The sequence below is a fragment of the Apus apus genome, chromosome 5 (assembly GCF_020740795.1).
Source record: "Apus apus isolate bApuApu2 chromosome 5, bApuApu2.pri.cur, whole genome shotgun sequence".
Classification (NCBI taxonomy): Eukaryota; Metazoa; Chordata; class Aves; order Apodiformes; family Apodidae; genus Apus; species Apus apus.
In genome coordinates, this window is record NC_067286.1 from 9,751,480 (window position 1) to 9,773,904 (window position 22,425).

Sequence of the window (22,425 nt, forward strand, 5' to 3'; positions counted from 1 at the left end):
ATAGGAATCAGCATAGCTGTTCTGCAACATTACTTGGTTTTTATTCTGGTGAAATTGCTTTCTCTGCAATTCACTGGTGCTTGAGCTACAGCTGTGTAGCTAAGAGGCAAAGCAGTGAGCCAGTCTCCCACTATTTACTGCTTTTAAATTGGTTTATCTCTATTGACTTCAGTGGATTTGCTATTGAACTACATTAGCCTATTAAACAAGAAGACAATTATGTCCATTGATTTCAACAGGAATTTTGTGTGGATGTATGGAGTGACAGCAGAATGCAAGTTCTCATTCTTTATTCTAGAACTGTGTTCATTGTCTGGTTTCATCTCTCATCCCAAGGATGCCCTGATCACTGCACTCCTCATTTCTTCAGCTGTTTTTGGTAGAACTTTGAGATAAACCAGTGCAATTAATATATTTATACTCGTCAAAGGGAAGTGCTTGGAAAGTATGTTCCTCTGAAGCCTTAGACACATAAGTCCCGATTTGCTGGGGTTCTTTCATTGTCTGTGGAGAAACTCCTAAGGCAGAATCTGAGATTCAATGACTCATTATCAGGCATCAGTGATAAATATACCAGAGACTGTACTTCAGGTTTCTCTCCAAATTAAAAAAGTTTTCTGGATTGAATGCTGGAAAAAGGAGTTGTAACTTTCTCAGATCTGTCCCAGAGATTTTCAGTTACACAAAACTTGAGCAATAGTTCTTTGCACCAGATACTTCACAGTAACATCAGTTAATACACATAAATAAACACAGATATAGCGTGAAAAATAAAGGTAAATTGGAGAGAAAAAAAAGCAAATTAAATGGTAAGTGGCTGTGTAAGATAGAGCAAGCACAAATCCAACTGAAATAAAAATGATGAACATAATAACATGAAGAGTTTGGATGGATAAGGAGACTGACTGACAAAAAAGATTTAATTGATAGGGTTTTTTGCATGTTTATAAGAAAGTCAACACTATAATCAGACTACATCAGCATGCACAAGGCTGAAAATGAGTATCTAGTCACCTAACATGAATCTGGATGTAATAAATGGTGACAATTCATCATTCAGTGCCAAGAATTATTTCAATCTCTACATAAGTGAGAAGGCCGTCAAAAATGGAAAAAATAATAATTCTAGAGATCATATTGAGCGATAAACAAACACATTCCAACAATAATAATGCTTCATATATTTTTAATGTCAGAATCTGGCCACTTCACAACCAAAACAAGATATTCTGAGCCACAGCTCAATCTGGGAAAGAACTTCTGCCTTTTTCTGGTCGAAGCACTGTCAGCAGGGATGGGGCATGTGTGTTTCTTGTCAGCCAAGGAGATACACGCATGCTCATCCAAGCAGAAACTCCACATGTATTTTTCAAGAAACACCCTCAGTCAGTTTCACAACACTACCAAGAGCTGTTTAACACCTCTCTTACCTGCACAACAACCACCTGAATGGACACATGATCTGGGAGTCTGATTGGTGCTCGAAAATACTGCGATAATGCAACCAGAAGATGAAGTATTGCTACGAGACTTTTAGCATGAACAGCTGAAACAGATATTAGAAGCACAAGTTAAAAACTGCAAAGTAACCAGGGCACAAAGTTTCAATTTTTAGGATGTAGGGATTATAGGACTCTCTTCCTCTTTCTCCCTGGAGGCAGGGGACACTTTTAAGGCACATCTCCCCTTACTGGTCTCCTCCTGCTGAACAGGTCATGCGAAGGCAGCCCAGTCAGTAATATTCACCAGCACCAATGTGTTACTTTTTGCAACGTCTGGATGCCATAGGCTTGTGTAGATGGAAATCTGAAGCTAATCCAAAAGCCAGATTTCATGTATGGCAGTTTAAGTGCTGTCTCTGCATTCCCCTTGCCTTTTCTTTATTCCCTTTATTTCAATAAGGATTTATGGACTATCAGAAAGATATTTTTGTACTCATAACATGCAGTTCCTTCATTTTTAAGTGTCACAACGTCTGCAGGATGATAAACGAGCCTATTTTGGCAGAAGCTTTAGGCAATAACTTACTAAACTCAATGACTCAAACATTCCTCATGAAGTTGTTGTAGTTTTTGTTATTGAAGCTTTTTCACAGCAGGTTATATATGGGTAGTTAACACTAACATGTCTTACAAGATATCAAAAGCCATACTCTAGCAAATCCTTCATCAAGTATCAAACCATTGGCATGAAAGTGAATAATTTCTAATTTTTATTATCGCCTTTCTTCTTCTTCTATTTTGTTTTGGCATTTATAGTCTTCCCCACAGTAGTATTCCTAAATTAGGTTTTCTAGTTACAGTACAGTGCACCAAATGTTTTTTGTACTTAAACTAACCATTAACTACTACCTTACTTCACTGGTAAAGCAGGATCAGATCCACTAAAATATCTTTCTTCCTTTTCTTCCAGCCCAAGTCCCAACTAAGCTATGGAGAAACGCATTCATATAAAATCACTGTCAAGTTTTGCTGGGGTGCCAGTGGTCACAGATGAGGTGCTTTAGCAGAACACTAAAAAGGTGTCTGTCTGCACTGGTGTATGCCACAGCTGGCTCCAGCTGCTGCTATCTCTACCTTAGCTCTAAAACACATGTAAAACATTAAATTGAAACTAGAAGTTAGATTGTGAGGCCACTCCAAACACCCTGCATCCAGCTGCCTAACAGAGAATGGAAAAAACCTGGGGGGAGGTTGAAGAGAGATAGGCACAGAAAACTCAGTGGGACCACACAAAGGGGAAAGTCAGAGATGCTTAACATTCACTCTTCCTCCCTCAACCTGCTTCTCTCCCTCTTACTAATTTGTTGTGAACAGAATGAGATACAAAACAGGTCAGCTCAAGACAGGTACAGGAGACAGGAAAACTGCTATATACTGGTCAAGGAATTCACCAGTGTGAAATGATTGTGGATACCAAACTTAAAACAGATTAAGAAGCCAAATTTTCTAAAACTGCTGAAAACCTGCTTTCTACAAAACACATGCACTAAAATGTCCTGTGTTGGGCCACTAAAGGCATTTTTATTAGATATTACTATGTTCATTTTCAATACAATAAACCCAGAAGTTTTTAATCTTGTCCTAATCTTAATGAGAGTTTTGTAATGAAAATCAGTGGTTCAGAGTTAGCCTTAAGTGATCAGAAATACTATTCATATTTATGCTGCAAATTTTAAGACAAATAAAGAGTCCTAGGACCTAACTCTCCTTCTATCTACTACATTTATAAAGGTATTTGCCTGTTTCAACAAACCAATTTAGTAACACAAAACATACGCTGGTAAGCATGTGGCCTTATGAGCAAAAATACCACACTTAACTAACTCTGAAAAGACAGTTTATTTAAATCACAGTAACAATGGTAGGGTGTGCCATATCTGGAAGTGCCCTACAGAGCAGCTCCTACCATGAATGCCAGGTCTCAGCCTTCCCTTATCACTGGGTATTTCAGAATTCAAGATATCAGCTATAAACTCTTGGCTGTCAACAAATGAGAACAACACAGAAAACACACAACTTACAGTCAACGTTCCATTTAATGCTTCTTGGAGGGAGTTTAAGGGTTTCATTGATCTTTTCAAGTACTGTCTGTAGCTTCTGTTTCTGAGCAATTTCAGACTGAGTAACTTCAGCAACATTCAGCTTCTCACTTTCAAGTTTCTCTGAAGTGATAATAGAAAAGAAAAAAACCAAACCACCAGAAGAAAAAACATTGTCAGCTCCATGAAGAACACAGATATTCCACACACCCAGATGTACATTCAAGAGGAGATATTAGACTTTCTAGTTTTAAAATTGTCTGCTTTTCCTTCCAGAGACAATACTCCTCATGCTTCTGAGCTCCTGAAGATACAGTTCACTTTTTCCCTTTATTTACTGATTGCCAAGGGGGAAGACAAAATAATGAAAGCCACACTACTGGCTAACAAGTATTTGCTGCAACTCTCTTTAGGGAACAACAGATTGGAGGTAAGGCCTCTCACTTCTATTGTACTGGGTAAGGGGTATTTTGTATGCAAGTGATTTGTACAGCAAATCCTCAAACCTAGGAAACATTCCAACTTCAAGAAGATTTGTTTCATCAGTCTCAGCCTCCCAGTTTCTCCCTCAGACTCAGGAGCTATAAAGAATATCTTATTAAGTTTGGTAAGAGCTGATCTTGTCATGAAAGCCAACTAAGTATCTTCTCAAAGAAAGTGAGCCTGAGCTACCAGCTTAGGAATCGTGCCTAAGACACTGCTCTCTCCAGGGGGATGTGCCTCCACAGAAATCAGTCTGTGCATAGTCTCACAATGAGACTGAAGTCTGCAGTTAGCATAGAAATGACCCACAAGGAATTAAGGGCAATAGAAAAGATTCCACTGAAGTCAGTAAGTGCTGGATCAGTACACACATATTTAGAGTCAGGCTGTATCTGATACACATTTTTTGGGTTTTGGATGAAGTCACTAGAGGTCTGCCCATAAGAATCAAAGTGCTCAGTCTGGTACATACCCAGTCCATCACAATATACTCAATAGCTTAACCATTCATAGAAGGGAACAGTCTGTGTTGTCTTTATTAGAAGTGCTCACATGACGTTTCAAGATTCATTTAAGATACTGAAAAGAAACTTACTGGAGGCTTTATGAGCTGTAATAACTAAGAAAATGGCTTCCAAGCCAAAAGTTAGAAAAGCACATGCCAGCTCTGCATTAACAGTTTATTTTCTCTGTTTTTCAGCTGAAGCTCAGTTTGCAGTCCACTGGGTACTGTCACTTCAGTAACGTTAAAAGACAGACATCAAACCAGAGAGAAAATTCCAATTTTCCAGAGGAACTTCACAATGTGAATAAACTATAGTATGAAACCAGCAGAGATTAAAAACATCCACTGTTGTACTGAAAATACTCTTGCCTTCAAACTTACTTTCCACTTGTAATATGGTTAAGTTTGTACAGCCCATATGCAGATAATAAATTTGATTGGTGTGAATACTGTTGCCAAGACAAGAAAACCTCCCTCTCTAGCACCCCAAGTAGGTTTTTTGCTGTTCTCATCAACTACAGAGCACCACACATTACCCTGTAGCTGTAAGAATTGTGTGTACAGCCTATTGCTCAAGGGTCTCATAATGCAAAGCTATTTTTGTATCACTTAGTGGCATAAATGTAAGATGATACCAAGGCTCCTAAGTAGGAACAAGTGATCCACTTACTGACAAAGTGCCCCAACAGCATGCACATATATTTTTTCTTACCAAATAATTTCTGCAATACTTGTCCATCATACAGGTCTTCAGCCAAGTCTTTCACAATAATCCTCTCTCCTACCAACACATCATTAATCCAGTCAATTAATACCTATACGGGAAACACAAAATTGGCAGCATTATACACTATTCATTTGCAATTTAAAACACATGTCATTTTGTACAATTATGAAAATATTTAGCAGAAAGAATAGCAAAGTTGCAATGGCTCAAAATCCAATCAGTCTGAAATGTCATCAGAAGAAAATAGGAACGACTTAGGAAGGACTCTTCTAAGGTAGCTGTGTCACTGCACCACATGGTCTAGAAAAATACCAGATTGATGCTGTGCCTTCTGGAGGGAAACGTGTCCTTTGCTTTCAGTAGAACTTTAACATTTTATTGTGAAAAAAGAAGTGTTGAAGTTGATTGTAATGAAGCTTCCTGCAAAAGTTCTAACCCCAAGAATCACAAAGACTATGAGGGAAGTCAGTGTGATCTTAGATTAGGGGTGGGATTGGACTAAGAATCTGGACTCAGGATTTTAATCCAGATTTTTAAGTATCTCTGGGCCATATCTAGAGAAAGTCACTGTAACAAATGACCTGCCCTTTTCACTGGGATGTATGCACCCCATGGTTTCATTTAATTAATATCTAAACAGTGCTTTGAAGTGTTCAAATGAAAGAGGCAGGGATAGCATTAAAAAATAATTTCACTTTCATGGAAGTGTTTACATGCTTTTCATTACCTTCATTAGTTCTTGTAATTTTGGGTCATTTCTTGAATTTGGATCAATCATTGTTCGGACTTCATTTTCCTCTGGATGGTTTAGAAGAAAGATATTAGAAACCATTACAGGCATGACACTTTATTTTACATCCAGCTTTTATGTTGAGATATAAAATTGTTGTGAATTACCTAGCATAGTGTCCTCAGGGTCTAGTTCAAATGGAATTGGACTGAGAGGTAAGTTAATGGCATTTATTCCTTCTTCTTGTAATTCAGATACTAGGAAATAAAAAGAAGAGCTTGGTCAAATTTCAATTCAATTTTACGTATTGCTAAAAGTAGCATTAATTGTCTTAATTTCTTTATAAGAACATGACTCTATTAGATAAACCACTAGGTGTAATTACAGCAATAAAATATAGCTACAAAAATTGGAAGCCCAGCCAACAAACCTTTACTAGTATGAGCAGATTTTCTGTGGATAACGGCACTAGAATCAACGCAATTTCCCCAAATCTTTGCCAGGATAAGGCCCATTGTCCTCAAATTTTAAAAGGCTTGTATGCATTTTAATGGTCTTGGCATTTTAACACCAATTAATCATTTTAGCGGAGGGAAATTATTATCGCTCTCAGCCAAGTCCCCCTTGCTCTGGAGATGCTTCAAGTTTAGCTACTTGAGGAGGGCTGGGTCTGGCTATGTATCCTCCCCTGGAGCTGCCAGACAGATAACCTACTTAGGACTGAAGGTGCAGTCACAGCACTCGGCTCTCTCCATTGTTCAGGTCAGAGACCTGCTGGAGCAGACTGTGGGATGCTTCTGGCCTATGTTCTTGGACTTCCTTTAGCAGAAACCACATCAGTAGGACACAGGCGATGTACCTTCAAAAAGGACTTAGTGTTGAGTCCAGACAGGTTGAGAATGCACTTGGACATGGGAACGGAGAAATAAACCCCAACCCCATAATTTGGAGATTCCCACAGTTGCTAGAAAATATGGATGAGTTCTTATTCAGAGTGAAGTCCCTTAATGTTACAAAAATCAATGTTCTTGTAATATATGCTCTGAGGACACAGGAACAGAGAGATCCAGAGAAGTGTAAAAGCAGTCCTGCCACTGTTCATTACAGGTTCTGTACCTGGTCCAGTTCAGAGAAAGTTCTTTCATGCTTCTTGGTAACCCAAACTTTTAATAGGTTTCCAAAGACAAAACCCTTCCTTCACTGCCCAAATATGCTTCCATAACAGAAGAGAATAGACATAAACAAGCCAATACACTAATCCTATCACTATGGAAGAACACATAGCACTGTACAGGGAGGGTACCCACTTTGGTAACTAGACAAGTTTGTATCTGCTTCGTTACCAAGAAAATCAGTGCAAACCTGATTTAGCAAGCCAGGAAAGATGCTCACTGTCTTATGAATGATGAGGAATGTTGTTTTGACCACTCATTTTCCAGAGTACAGATCTTCAATAAAACTGGTTGTTAGAACAACTGTTCTGGTCAGAGTTTAACTTAAATAACTCAATTCAACCATCCTACACGTGTCCTAAAGATTCAGCTAGCTGTATATACCTGACATGAACTAAAATACATTATTTGCATGCAGATGGAGATTCACAACCTAACCTGAAGCTTTCCACAGTTTATTTTGAAACTTACAGAAACATTTTTGGTTTGGAGAAAACAGAAGAGCAGAAAGTAACAGCAGAGATCTTCTATTTTGATCCTGTGATAACTGATCAGCTGCTGTGATAAAAAAATTCCATTTATCTTCTATGCTTTGTGAAATGTTTTCTGCTCTGCCAGATTAAATGCCCTTACATGTTCAAGAGCCTGTGTAGCTCTATTCAGGCATCTATGTAAGATTCATAGCAATAATGGTTGTTAGAATGCTTGTTACTTTTAATTGTACAGAAATAACTGAAAAACCTACTACTTTCAATACTGAAACACTAACTTCAGTCCATACATTCACTCTGCTTGTGTATCTGTAAAATACAAACGCTGAGCAGCTCTAAAGAGTAATAAAATAATGTTGACAATAATAGTTCCCTGGATTGTCGTATATCCTCTAAAACTGATGGCTGAGAGCAATGGACCAAATTAATCCCTCATGTAACTCCATTGAGTTCTGAGGAGTTACAGCAAGGATGGATTTGGTCTAGCATGTACAATCTCAGGAACTGTTTACACTTAATGGCATTTTTCTGAACAGCTAGCGCTCCTTAGAGAAAATAATGGTTGGTTTTATTAACCTCTTGGATTTTTATTTTTTTTTTCCATTTTAGTTCAAAAGGATTATGGGTACAAAACTGTATGTGGACAGAAAACTTCCATGTGGAGATCTTTCTGTTTGGAAACGTTTGGCTCATGGAGGACTTCTGCATGAAGGTTCCTGGGCAGAAAACTTTTTTTTTCACATCAGTCCCAGAAGGCAGTACAGTAAATAAAATCTATTCAAGCCAACTGACTCCACTGAGCTGCCTTGTCCCAAAGGGCTGGATGCTCCGCTTCGGCAAGACACACTTAAGGAAGCAGTCTGCTCATTTTCCTAGTGAAGGACAATGGGGAAAGCTTTTGATTCCTCTCTCCAGGGAGCAACCCATTGGCACAGCTCACTGACACTTCTCCAGAGAGACTGAGTGGACCTTTCAAGGCTGAATGTTTTGCAAGGCATTCTTTACAAGGCCCACTGAACCTCCCCATTTTTGTCTTCCAGTGCACACAACTATTACATTCTACTTTTAATAACATTACTTTCATCTTATTACCAGAGTTTCTGAAAATAAGAGAAAACAAACAAAAAAACTCCATTGCATCTTTGCATAGAAAGAGAACGTAAAATACAAATACTAAATATACATGAGAAACCAATGCATTGAGCTGCTCTAGAATGCACTGCATGTGCTATATTTCCTGTACAGCAGTGGCTAAGTCCTGCTTTGCTGGACGCAGTATGGACACGTGGTGGTCTTGTTCCCCCAAGCAAGTCACCTAAATCACATACATTTCTCACACCTGGCCGAGCCACATGCAGAACCTACCCAACACATCCTCAGATGAACCAAAGATCCCAGACGGATCCAGTTTGCCAGAGAGGACAGCTCCTCCTCAGCCACTGCATTCTGCAGTGCACACCCCATGCACAAGGCTGGTACTAGTCCTGCAATAGACTCCTCCTACCCTCCCGTCCCCTATGAGTAGAAAAAGTGATGGAGAAACCCTGAGCCTGGCAGCACCTTTTTCATTTCCTTCCCAATACTGAAGAGAAAAGATGTAACTACAGATTAACAATACTACTAAAAGGAACAGGTAAGAACACAGGCATTATACCAAGTTGTATGTAAAGGGAGAGAAAAGGTATTATATAGTATAGTCTCACTTTCTAAGAATTTCCATCAAAAAAGTTCCATGACAAACCACTATTATACACTTACGTGTTTATAGAGGAACCATAAAAATGTGATTGAGGTTAAGAGTTTGCATACCACAGTTTCAGTGCAGGAATCCATTTCTCAGCTGCTTTTCATTAATTTGTTTGAATTAATTCTAATGAAAATCACTTCAGCAATTTAGTATTTTAATAAAAACAAAGCACATAGGTTTGGGGCAATTTTTGCAGCAGCTCAAATTAAAATAAAATCATCTCATTTCTTGAAATATCTTGAGAAATGACTTGGAGCATCAGCAGGAATTCCTCTTTGAGTCTTACAATGCAAAAAACCAGGAAGGGAGGAGGGCACATAGCTGCAGCAGTTCATTACACTTCACCAGTGCACTGGGACCCATGGCAGCTCCTTTGAAGGACACTATCCACAGAAATGCCTGCTTGACACTGGGCATGCTTGGCCACTAGACAACCCCAGCAATTAGAGTTAAGAACACCTTTCTGTTCTCACCCTCTGCTGCGGCCCAGATGCAGCCTAGTGTGTTGGCTACCATGGGGCTTGTTCTTGTCATGCTTATATTGGTCCAATTTGGAACTTTATCCTTTTGGATGTGAGATCAAAATACAGTCCTTCATGGTTTTATTACAGTCACCATGCTGAGTGGACCTGAAGGTTGAATGTACTTTTAAAAGCGAGTTACACATGGGCCAGAGAAACCTCTATGGACTGGCAATGTGAAGTCCCAGTTTTAACTCTGGATAAGGAAAGAACGCTTCTGCTCAGGCTTCTGGTTCAGCTCCACATGCCAAATTCATTATGATGTAATCAAGTGCAACTGCACTGATATCAGCTGTCAACAGACTTCCTCCTACCATGCCAGCACCAAATTTGGCCCCAGAGCTGGGGAGCCCACAAGCTTGCATCAACAGCAACTACAGCAGCTATTTTAAGCTGGATGGAGTTCTTACTGGTTTAGATGGTCTAGGATTACAAGGTCATAAACCTATGCTATCAAATCCACGCGGGTGCTCTGCGCCAGACTTTGCCCTTTGATGCATGCATCCAACTGCCATTGAAACTGCTGGACGCCAAGCACATCTGAAAGTGGAGCCCTGCCCGCACGGTTTAAATTGGCTTAATTCCTCTAGTACATGCAGCCTGTTGCTCCACACTGCATTTATTAGACAGTTTCATTTGGGTTTTTCATTTGTTTATTTTGTGTGCTGAAGGCTTTTTGCTGTCCTGTTTAGTATTCAGGGCTTAATGTTATTCTGATTTGAATAAAATACATCTTATTATTTAACTGAGCTCAGAAATGCAACAACACCCCACACACTCTCTGTGGTTTAGATGTATTTTAGCATATCTATTCAAAGAATCATAAAATAAATACAGCAAGATGCAGTGTTAAATGGTCTCTCCTCTGAGTGCTACAGCCATGTCTTTCCACATAATTGATTCCATACTTGCAAACCTAAAACTATTCAAGTGCTACAACACTAACAGATCGATTCTGAAAGTTTGTGATTAACTAGAACTGAACCCTAATGTAGGAGGAGCACAGTAACACAATGCTTCTCTTTCTTTCAAGATCATGAGATTTAAATACATGCATATATACCTACATAAATATACACACATACAGGCTTCTGCGGTTCTTTAACTTACTTCCTTTAACATATGGGTTCCATTCAAGGTCTTCTCTGCCATTTTTAATGCTGCAAATACTTTGGTTTGTTCTGGTTTGGTGTTTTTGTGGAAGCTGCAATTTGTTGACACTCGCATGACTCCATGATACTTTAGTATCATCTTCATATGAGAAAGCCACAGAATCATATGAAGATACAGACTCAATACAGAAAGCTAGTCAGTAGTCTACTATAGTAGTTTATACCATCAGGTAGTTTGTCCTTTGCTTTTTTACAGAAAGCCTAAACTCCTGGAGTCATGTGAATGTCAACAAATCTTAAGCTACTTTTTCCTGGAACAAGGACAACTTGGAAGGCTAGCTGCAGACATCATATTGCCAGAGAAACACTAGATATTTGTATATAAACCCACACTCAAGCATGCATGCATATGCTGCATATGCTTACATATGAAGCCAGAAATTTCAGCCAATTTAGAACAATGACGATTTTCAATAAGAAATGTCTTTACTGCTCTTGTGCAGACAGAGATATCCACTCAATTATAACTGAGCCAAGTTTAGATGAATTGTTTCTTATTTCATATTCTCTTTAATGGCTGCAAAATTTCATAAATTCTCATGACTTTGATGTCTTGCTTTTGTAACCACTTATGCACAAGAGCAGCTTTTCTTCTTCTACTGACCTGATAGTCTGCAATGCAGACTTGAGGAAATGATGGTATCCACTCAGATTTCAGTGGATTTACGCTGATTTATACCAACCCACTGGTTCAGTGAGTTTCCTACTCTCCCTCTCATTTTCTCCAGTTTTATACCCTGATATAAGTCTAATGGAGTAACTCTGAATTTGTACTGACAAATGTGAGAAGAGATCCAAATTACCTAAGATAGTCAGAGAATGAGAGAAAAACCAGCAAAAGCATTTTCAGAAAGTCTTAGTTTAAGCTTTTACAGAATGATATGATTTAGTCAAGCATACTTATGCAATTGTTTTCTGGGCCATCCATCCAAAATGTTATTTTCCAGTGCTTGTGTGTGTGCATCTTACAAGCCCACAAAGGGAAAAGAAAATATTAATCTAAAATGGGACTGCCTAATTTTCTTGAATACATAATTCAGCCAATATGGATTTTGGCAGCTCAGCTTTAACTTTGAAACAAAAGAAATCCACACAAAAGACAATAAATCTGCATTACACATGGTACTAAAATGATCCAAGGGATTTATAGATGTTTACAAGTTTGCAGAGTGTGACACAACGTCCACCAGAAATTTGATATTCACAGCACAAAACATCATAAACATATGTCTACAACTACAAAGGGGCCTTTTTATGTGGGGATCATTGTTAAAATTGTCTTCAGAACATAAACCTTAAGTTGTAAATGCTACTCCCCATTTACTCTCCAAGACATAACAAATGAGGAAAGAAAAGCAGAGATATGTTTGTAATTGAAAATGTTTCTCAGGAAATGATCTGTACAGGAACATCATTCTCATTCCATTAACTGCTGACTCCAAGCCAACCATTTGTAAAAGTAAATAAATACGCAAACTGGCTGACAACAATGTGCCTGCCTTTAATGTTACTGCATTAGTACCCAGTCTCCAAAAAATAATCTATTTTCTTTTCTCATTTCTTCATTAAACCAAACATGGCACGCACACAAAAGGATGGGAGAAATGCTGTTCACAAAAAAGAATGAGAGAAATGCTATAATCCAATTTTCATGTATGCAATACAAATTAAATGCTTATTGCCTTGAATTTTTTTTCAAGTCCAAAGCTACTCTGAAGTCCCTCAGTGACTACCTCGCTGTTCCTTTCTTTTTGCAATTAGCAGGGAAAAAAACCCTCCACAGATTGACAGATCTCTGGTCTGAGTAGGTAAAAAACAACAAAACAAGGAGAAAACTCAGTCTTTCAAAGCACATGTAATTTTCTTCACCATGTCACAAATAGCTTTATTAAGCCTTACGTGCTTTCACATTTCATTTGGGGTGAAGGTTCTTTCTCAGATTTTCCTGTAGTTTCTAAGAGGTAACAAGTAGTGCAGTGTCAAGCTAACACAGATGCCAGTAATTCCATTCATTCCTTCAACGCATCCTCTCAACACATCTTTTGAAATACATCAGCAGTATTTGCAGATGTTTTGAAAAGCCTGTCACCTTATAGGAGTGTTTAAAATATCATTGGAAAAAAACCCCTCAAAGACAGTGCTGGGAACAACTGCAGACAGGAGTTCAAGTGACACTGATTTTTCTCCCCCACTGAAGAGCAAGCCATGCATATAAGAAATGCTGTGACCATTCCAAGTCCTTAGGAAAATGTGCTGTGCTGAATCTGACCCCAGTCTGAAAACTCCTCAACCAGCCTCAGATACGTTGGTAGGGTCTTTGTGGAAAAGGCACCTGAGGGTTGTCAGCTGGTGTGCACATGGTATCCCTAAATACAAACTATTTTATTGAAACAAATCTTTTGTCAGCTAGGATTTCCAATTTATTGAGTATTTATTGAGATATCTCAGAACTACATGGGGTGCTTAGGGCTATATGGAGACAGAAGGGAGCATTTGCATCCTCCTCACTGATATTTCAATATTGTAAGAGATATTTCAATGCTATAACAGATCTGCAGGTGGCAACATCCAGAAGAGAGCCAAACAGACCTCTCGGTGTAGTCCTAACCCTAACCAAGAGAAAGCAGTTTTTCATCCTATATGCTCACCAGCTTGCTGCAATGGTTTTATTTTCCAAATATTGTGGAGTGAAGAAGCTGGTTTTATAGGACTGACTTGCCTAGTTCTTTGAATCACCAACCAGCTAATAGTAGCTTTTCCAACATCAACAAGAGGCGCTCATGCAGAAAAGACAAAACCAAAGAACTGTTCCAAGAAGCCTTTCCCAGCTCAACAAGTTCTAGTTATTCCTACGGGAAAGCCCAAAAATAGTGCTTAGGAATGTGAGGGCACACTAGTAGCAAGCTGAGGATTTCCTGAATTTCTTCCTCTTTTCTCCTTGTGTATGTAAGCCTTGTCTTTGAAGGAGAAAAAAAATTAAGTGTCAGACCCACTGCATCTCAATAATCTAGATGATGACTTCTTCTTGGAAGAATTAGAAAAATGGCTACATTTACTGGAAACTTACAGTTCCTTTTCAAGCACTATGAATTTGTTTATGTATCACACATGGCCACTATTTTCAAAATGTATTTCCTAGAGCTACTCGTGTTTTAATAAAGATATCTGGTCATCTTCAATAAATGACTTTGTGACAAAAGATTTGTAGCAACTGGCCAAGTATTTCTCCATTCCACAAGGGAATAACAAAACCAAAACACCTTCATCTTATGAGATCTTTCTTTGGTATCAAAGTCAACCCAGATAAAGTTTGAGGATGACAACAAGGCTGTACAAGTAATAAACACAAGGAAGATGGGATAAGAAGGACTAAAATAAAATTATAATGGATACAAAAGCGCAGATGCATTATTTATTTGCATAACTGCTAGGTTGCAATCCATGCTTTGCTATCTTCTGCATCAATCCTGAGCATCTAACTGTAGTTCTCTGTTTCAGTAAAATAAATGAGAATTGACTTGTGACATCTTTTTTCTCCTCCATAATAAAGATTTAAATTCATTGCTATGTATAATATTTGTGCCTAAAATTCTCTGCAGCATACCCTAGGGATCTGAAGCTTCTTGTCAAGGACAGAATCAGGATTTAATTTGGGAACTGAGATCTAAAGACAGGCCTTCAGGATGGAAAAACAAGTCTGTGGCTTTGGCTAGATCAACAGAAACCCAGCTACATTCTTTAAGAAAATGGGCTGGATTTGGTGAAGGGCAGAAAAATTACACCTTAAGCTGGCAGAAATCTACCTGCTAGCATACTGAAGAATAAATTACCCTTTGGGGTTCTCCTGATCAATGTGGAGACCAAAGCGTGCATTTGACAGCAGAAAAACTTCAGGGTTGGACTATTACAGAAAGGACCACAGAAAACAAACTTATTTCCCCATCCTTATTTCATATGAGTGTGCATGATGAAGATGTGCATCTGATGTGTGGAAACCCTCCTGTCCTTACCCAGCCGCACAGTGTGAAGGGTCATTTCAGGGCCAGGAAGGAATATAGTAGGGCTGTGGCAATCCCTGCCTAGAGGGAGAACTTTGGTCAGCAGGGATAACTCACTGTGTGGTGTGATCAATTGTACGGCTGTGGTGTTCTCCTAAAACACATTTACACAAAAGTGTAAGATGATGATGCAAGACAGGACTTTGGTAGCAGAAACTGGAAACTCTGTTGGCTTAGGAAAGCAGAATTAGTTCTCAATTTGCACAGAAAACTAAACATTTTCCAGGCTATGTTCTCAAATTCCTTAATCAGAAATAATTAGTTTAACATCCCACCAACAGAAGAAAATAGCATTATCCTCATTCTGCAGCATAGAAAGTGACGCACTTCTGGATTAAGGGATACATTTACATGTTTCATTTCTGGAGACACAAATTACACCTGTGAAATGGAAGCTAGGCACTTAAAAATACAGCCTTAAAAATCTATCTGTAACCTTACACTTAGCCTGACACAGAATGGACAGGAATACCTGTACCTCTTGTATCATAACAAAAGGAATATCCTTCTTTTCCTATAACCAGTAGTAATTATTTTCATCCAGCCCTGTGTCTTGTCCTAGAAGGGGACTGCCTGGTACCTCCCTGTGCATTCTGATCTCGCTCATTTCCTTATAAAACTCAAAACAACTGCTCCAGCTTCCAAACTGCCCATCTTAAAAAAAATTACCTTACTGAACTGCTAATCTGATAATGGTGTTCATGTATTTCTTATCAGGAAACAAGTTGCAAGCAGCGTAAGCACCAGCACTGCAAGGGTGAACCCAGAGCTCTGAACTGCACATGCACTGCAACCATCTTTTCTAAGAGATCTCAAACAAGCTGTAAGTTTGGAGCAGTGCTTGCTACAACCTGTCAAGTGCTGTCAGACAATGGAAAAAACTGCTTAATGCTCCTACCTGTTAAATGCACTGCACGAGACGCTGGCGTTACCAGTGTATCCACTTCAGCATGCAAAATATCCATACCAATAGTATTTCTGTCTGTATTTTCTACTTTGCAGGTGATCACACAAAAAATTGCAATTCAAGCATCTAAGTAAATAACCTTAAATAGGTTTTACTTCACAGAACCGACACATTCAAAGTTTAACAGAAATCATCTGCAGCCTTTGGCTGTTGATGTCATAAATGAGTTTCTGTTAATATTCCTATTACAAAGTGTTTAGTACTACAAACAAGCACAAATATTTAAACTTACCTACTGCATGATACATAGCCCATTTGAAAACTGCTATCTGAATAATGATTTTTATTATAAATTACAATTTTCCCTGAGTGGAAATTAAACTCAAAAAAAGAAATTACTATTTTCACACTGGATCCAGTATTAATTAAGGACCGAATTTGTACCAAACTGAATATGATATTCCACTAGGATGTAACAGTTAACTCTATCTCACTCATATTACAGAAATATTTTCAAAAATAGCATTCAAAATTAACAAACTACTGTATTTTCTTCCTCTTTTACCCAGGAAAAACAAAGTCTGATAAGGGTAAGAAGAAAATTAACTCCCATTCTTACCTTCAAAATACTACAAACCAGAAATAACTACCATTGCAAAAATACAAGGTCAGAAAACAATATTCCTAAAGTATCAGAGAAATAAAGATGAAAAATAACCAAATTAATCAGTCTAGTCTCCTACCTTTAGGGCAAAATGCTCCACAGCCCATCATAGGGGTCGCTGGGCCACCCTCATATTGCATCACCAGGAGAACTGCAGTCTTTAAGGTGTTTGAAGCCCCTTTCTCTGCAGGCCCCTTCGCTGCTGCTCTTCGGAGAAGCTGTATTAGCTTCAGAGCCTGTTTTCCAACAGAATGGTCCAAGCACATCACAACTCTCAGCTCAGAACATCGCTTCAGAACAAGTGACTGACTGCCTATATAATTTAATATGATGCCACATGAGACTCAAAGACCATCTGCAAAAGAAACTAAATCTGTTTTTTGCAGCTTGCTAAGTTGCACTCTGAATCCTGAGATGCAGTTTTGACTGTGTGCTTTTGTTATCAGTGATATAACTGAACGAACTGCTCAAATGGCAGGTGTAAAACACGTTTTTACCAATTTCATAGTTCATTTCTGCTGTAGGTGACATGTACCTTTTCCCCTTACAACTGAATAAAGTCACAGTTTCCCTCAAAGCATAGGAAAGGTCTGGGCACACACAAGACACTGTGGCAATATTGGAAATGAAAATTCCTTCTCCCTTTTTTTTTTTTTTCCTTTCTTTTTATGAAAACAAAGGCTGGCCAACAGGAGTTACAGAATCCTTGAGTCTTGTTGCCAGAATTGAGATGCACGTGGTATTACCAAATTCAGGTCATGATCACAGTACTCCTTTCTCTATAAATACCACCCTACTGAAATAATTAGCAAAAACTCATATGGAAGGACAATTAAGCTCTAGAACAGGCCAAAGCATATAAAAAGCTATAAAGCAGAGAAAAAGAGAGGTATGAGCCATCAAATGAATAATAAACTACTGGTAAGAAATGAACTAGTTTTATGGGCTATGAGTCCTTCCAAAGAGGGACAGTAATGAAAAGATAATCTAAAGTAATTACTTACTCAGGCTAAAAACCAAATTGCTATGAAGTTTTTTACAGACTAAAACTTTTCAGAAGCTGTAAAATGTTTAAGTGTCTATTTCAACTTGGAGCAGGATGAAGGAAGTGACACATCCCTGGCTCATTTCTATGTCATGGAAAGTGGTTACTTTTCTAGAGTCCAACTGAACTTCATTTAAAATACCAGTGCCAAAAGGCAAGTATGGAGAACTCAGAGGTATTTATCGTTTATAGAGTAAGCCAGCTGTGCCACACAATATTCCTTCTCCAGGTTTTGTATTAGATGTGATTCCTTGCAAAAAAAAGACACAGAGCTGTTCTGAAACCACATTCTTCACCAGTTCTAAGGACTCTGATATGCATTGGTCTACAGCTACTGGGTCACTCCTAAAAGCAGCTTTTCCCTGCCAACAGTCCTATTTCACGGTGTACTTGCAAGTAGTAACGGGGCTCCCAGTTCTGACTCCCGGAGTCCCATTGCTTCCTGGCACTGGGAAACTGGATTGCTGAACTGTTGAATAACTGCATTCAATTACAGGACAATACTGAGCCGGCAGTTCTTTACCAAGCTTTCTTTTTCTTAATTTCTGAATAGAACCCTAAGCGTCCCAGATACTTTATTATGGCAATCCCATTTGGGAGGTATATACAGCTAAAGGAAAACCACATTCCACTCGAAAGATGAAGTAGGATGCTGAAGATGATAATATGTTAAGAAAATTCACGAAGTCTGAAGCCACAGCAACCTGCATCATTAATTCAACCTATTTTATCTGATTATTTATACCTCTTTAAAAGCAGCACATATTACATGCACAAAAATAGCTATTTTACAAAAACAGTAAATGAAAGTTGTTTTGGTTTACAGTGAGTTTTTGTACCTACAGTAGTACCCAAAAGACAATGCCCAGGCAAACTGTTCTAATCCATGTAGTTACATTAGAGCAAGAAAATTGCAAATTAGCTGAAGCAGAGCTGCTTTCTCAGAGGATATAACACGGCAAGAAGTTGACAATAGCAGGTGTGAAGGACATAGCTTGGGAACAGAGTAGAGGAATTTCCAATCATACTCTCTGTAATCCATTTTCACTTGCCACAAACGTAAATTCAAACCAGACTTAATTTCTAATTCCTACAATCTAACAACAACAACAAAACCATCACTCAAAAAGCTTGTTCACCTCCCCCTTCCCTCAGCAGAGATCACTGCAGGGGAAAAACAGCACATCGGTAAGATGCTTTGGGTCTAGAGTTTCCCAAACTGTTCTTAAGGGTTCACTTTCAACCCCACAATTTTCAGCTTTGTAAAAACAGAATTATAGTCAGGGAGGACTAACGTCTTTTTCAAGCGGTTTTGGCCATCAATAGAGGAAACAATTCAAAGGCAACATGACACTGATAGCTTAATTTGTGAAAATGGATAAATACCGTATCTGCCACATAGCACATTAACCCATGTAACAAATAAATACAGAAATAGCACTGCAATACTTTGTTAAAAGGTTTTGGTTCACAGAGGAGGAAATTTAATTAAAGCATGTAATGTCAATTACTGTCATTTGTAATTTTATTTTGCTTCCCTGGAAACAATACAGATGCAGGATTCTAAAGTTACCTGCATGTTTGATGCAAATGAGATAAAATTATCAAGGTTCTGAGAAAACCCAGATAATAGTAGGGAAAAAAATGCATTTTACCTAACCTCATTCATGGACCTTCTTCAAAGTGTTGATTGCATGAGGACTCACATGCCTCCAATTTAAACATATAAGCCAACAACTCAGAACTGAAACAAGACTTTTATGTTTAAAAAATTGTGTTAAGTCATCAGAAAGGTTGGCAGGGGAGCAACAGCCTAACTCTCAGCTACTGCAAAGGGGCACAGAAAAGCACTGATTGATATCAGAAGATAATTTATCTTGCTGTTTATGCTGATTGATTTAATTACAGGGCCAGGCCCTTAATGCTTCTGTCTCCTTTGCTTTGCTTTGCTCTGTGCAAAAGCAACCAAGACCTAGGAGCCACGCAGAAGACTCCAGATATCTCACCACCACAGTAATAAACACTGTCAAATTTTGTCAGTCCTTCTCCTTTGCCACGTACAATGCACTTCAGCATCAGCATCCAGTTCTGCTTCTACACAAACTGCTTCTCAGCAGTAGAGCTCAGTGCTGCACAGAAGCATCCTGCCCATATTGTATCCTGTTGAAGCCAGGAAATAATACCAGAAATGGATGAATTGAACTTCTTGTCAGTTAAATATGTCAGATATATTTCTACCTTGCAAATTATGATCTGAACTACCACTAGAATCAGCAAAATATGTGATGTTAAGATATCAGAGCCATTTTCTTTTAAGTACCACTTGGATGGGCATGGTCTCTGTCCACTGGCTGGACAGCTGGGCTCAGAGAGTGGTGGTTGGAGATAAATCCAGCTGGCGTCCGGTCACAAGTGGGGTTCCTCAGGGCTCAGTGTGGGGACCACTTCTGTTTAACATCTTTATCAATGATCTTGATGAGGAGATAGAATGCACCCTCAGAAAGTTTGCACATGACACCAATTTGGCTGGGAGCATTGATCTACCTGAGGGTAAGGAGGCTCTACAGAGGGACTTAAGACTGGGTTGATGGGCTGAGGCAAATTGTATGAGCTTCAGCAAGTCCAAGTGCCTTGGGCCACAACAACCCCATGCAAAGGTACAGACTGGAGGAAGAGTGGTTGGAAAGCTGACCAGCAGAAAAGACCTCAGGGTGCTGATTGACAAACAGCTGAATATGAGCCAGCAGTATGCCCAGGTATCCAAGAAGGCCAATGGCATCCTGGCCTGTATTAGAAACAGTGTGGCAAGCAGGTCTAGGGAACTGATCCTCCCCCTGCACTTGGCACTGATGAGGCCACACCTTGAACACTGTGTTCAGACTTGGGCACCTCAATAAAGACACAGAGGTGCTGGCACAGGTGCAGAGAAGAGCAACTAGGCTAATGAAAGGCCTAGAGAACAAGTCCTAAGAAGAGTGGCTGAGGGAACTGGGACTATTTAGTCTAAAGGGAAAGGAGGCCAAAGGGAGACCTTATTGCTCTCTATACACACCTGAAAAGTAGGTGCTGGTCTCTTCTCACAAAGAAATGATAGGACAAGAGGGAATGGCCTAAAGCTACACCAGGTGAGGTTTATGCTGGACAGATTTAAGTGCTTGGGGATGTGGTTTAGGCGTGAACATGGTAGACCAGGGTTAAATGTTGGGAGTTGATGATCTTGAAGGTCCTTTCCAACCTAAATGACTATATGATTCTAACTTCTAAATATGCCAAGCATCCTGCCTTTGAAAAATCTTACTTTCCTCAACAGTGTAATTCTACAGTAAAGTGGTGATTAGAATTATAGAGAAGAGCCAACAAAAGACAGATTAAACCAATCAGATGCTTTCTCATGTCTCTAAATGATAGACATAAATAGCATTTATTAGGCTCCCCCAGGCTATCTCAGGAGTATGCAGAACACAAAATTATGCAGATTCATTACGAAAAGTCTAAATCTGATCTAATTGAATTTAAAATGCCAGGAATTGTGTAAATGGAAGATGAGAAGACAGGTACATGTTATACATAAGCAGAAACAAGAATCATACAAATGGGGAGTCACATAAAATGCTGTTACCAAGAAATAACAGTTCAGACCTCTGGCAGTGCCGAAGACTATTGACATATAACTGCAGTGAGAAAAGAGGTGTCTCCCAAACTGCTTTCATGCTTTCCCCAGTCCTCACAAGGATGACATGAGACTGGCATCTGGGATTTCAGGGGTGGCTTTGGGTGTACAAGTGACACTATTTTGTCACTGAAGGTCTCAGAGATCTGCTGTGCTTTCTGAAATGCATCTGTGGAACTTTCCAAAAAGTTCTTTACTTTTCACAGTCCACTCAGAGTGGGACACATTGCATCCTAGGTCAAGATTTCACCATGCTGAGGAAACCCTCAGCTGTTTCAACAGACCTGGTGTAAGGCCCCTCCACATCCCTTTCACAACCAGCACAAAGGCCTATGAAGCAAAGCCAAGAAGCTGTCCTAGGACAAACAGTGCACTAGCTATTCACAATTCACTTGGCAAAATTGAAATGTGAAGATTTAATTGCGATTTTCAAAAATACTTGCTATAGGCTAGGCTTTGCTTTCCTGGAAATCAGAGGGGAGGTAGATACTGAAGTAACACATTTAATTGTGCAAAATCATCAAACTGTGTCCTTCCCTAATTACACAGGTGAATGTTGACACATGTTACTCAAATGGGCAATTCCAATTCAACCTAGGTGGCAAATACAAAAAAAAATACTGTTGACAAAAATAAAATACCATTGACATGATACAATTCACCTATAATTTAACTGACAAATGGCTAAAATTATGATCCTGAGGGATTACAGCCTCCCCAGCATGTTACTATTATTTGTCAAGCACCTTGCTAAATCCGAGTGTTACTAAATGCAAGCAGGTCCACTACCTTTTTTCCCTAAACACACAGGAGAAAGAGAAGGATGTTATAGCTACAAATATTAACACTTTTTAATGCCTTGTATCATAAACAAAATCTTTAATATAACCTTACATACACACAAAATCAGATCATTTGGAACACTCAATAATACAGCCTCTCTCGCTCCTAAAAAGCAAGTCTCATTCCCTGCCATTAAATCACGAGACACT

The 22,425-nt window shown here is 39.0% G+C and overlaps 1 protein-coding gene across 3 annotated transcripts in view; it reads right to left on the reverse strand.

The window, feature by feature from the left end:
- Positions 1-22,425, reverse strand: part of PARVA (parvin alpha) — a 67,316-nt gene that overhangs the window by 17,718 nt on the left and 27,173 nt on the right. For 2 of the 3 annotated variants that reach the window (XM_051621552.1, XM_051621554.1), the window contains exons 3-7: positions 6,154-6,243; positions 5,984-6,054; positions 5,242-5,344; positions 3,524-3,664; positions 1,431-1,546 (exon numbers count right to left, since the gene is read on the reverse strand). In XM_051621552.1, coding sequence (XP_051477512.1) covers positions 1,431-1,546; positions 3,524-3,664; positions 5,242-5,344; positions 5,984-6,054; positions 6,154-6,243 — 521 coding nt within the window. Of the gene's footprint in view, positions 1-1,430; positions 1,547-3,523; positions 3,665-5,241; positions 5,345-5,983; positions 6,055-6,153; positions 6,244-16,797; positions 16,855-22,425 lie in introns of those variants that run through there. The other variant, XM_051621553.1, reaches the window with a different exon arrangement.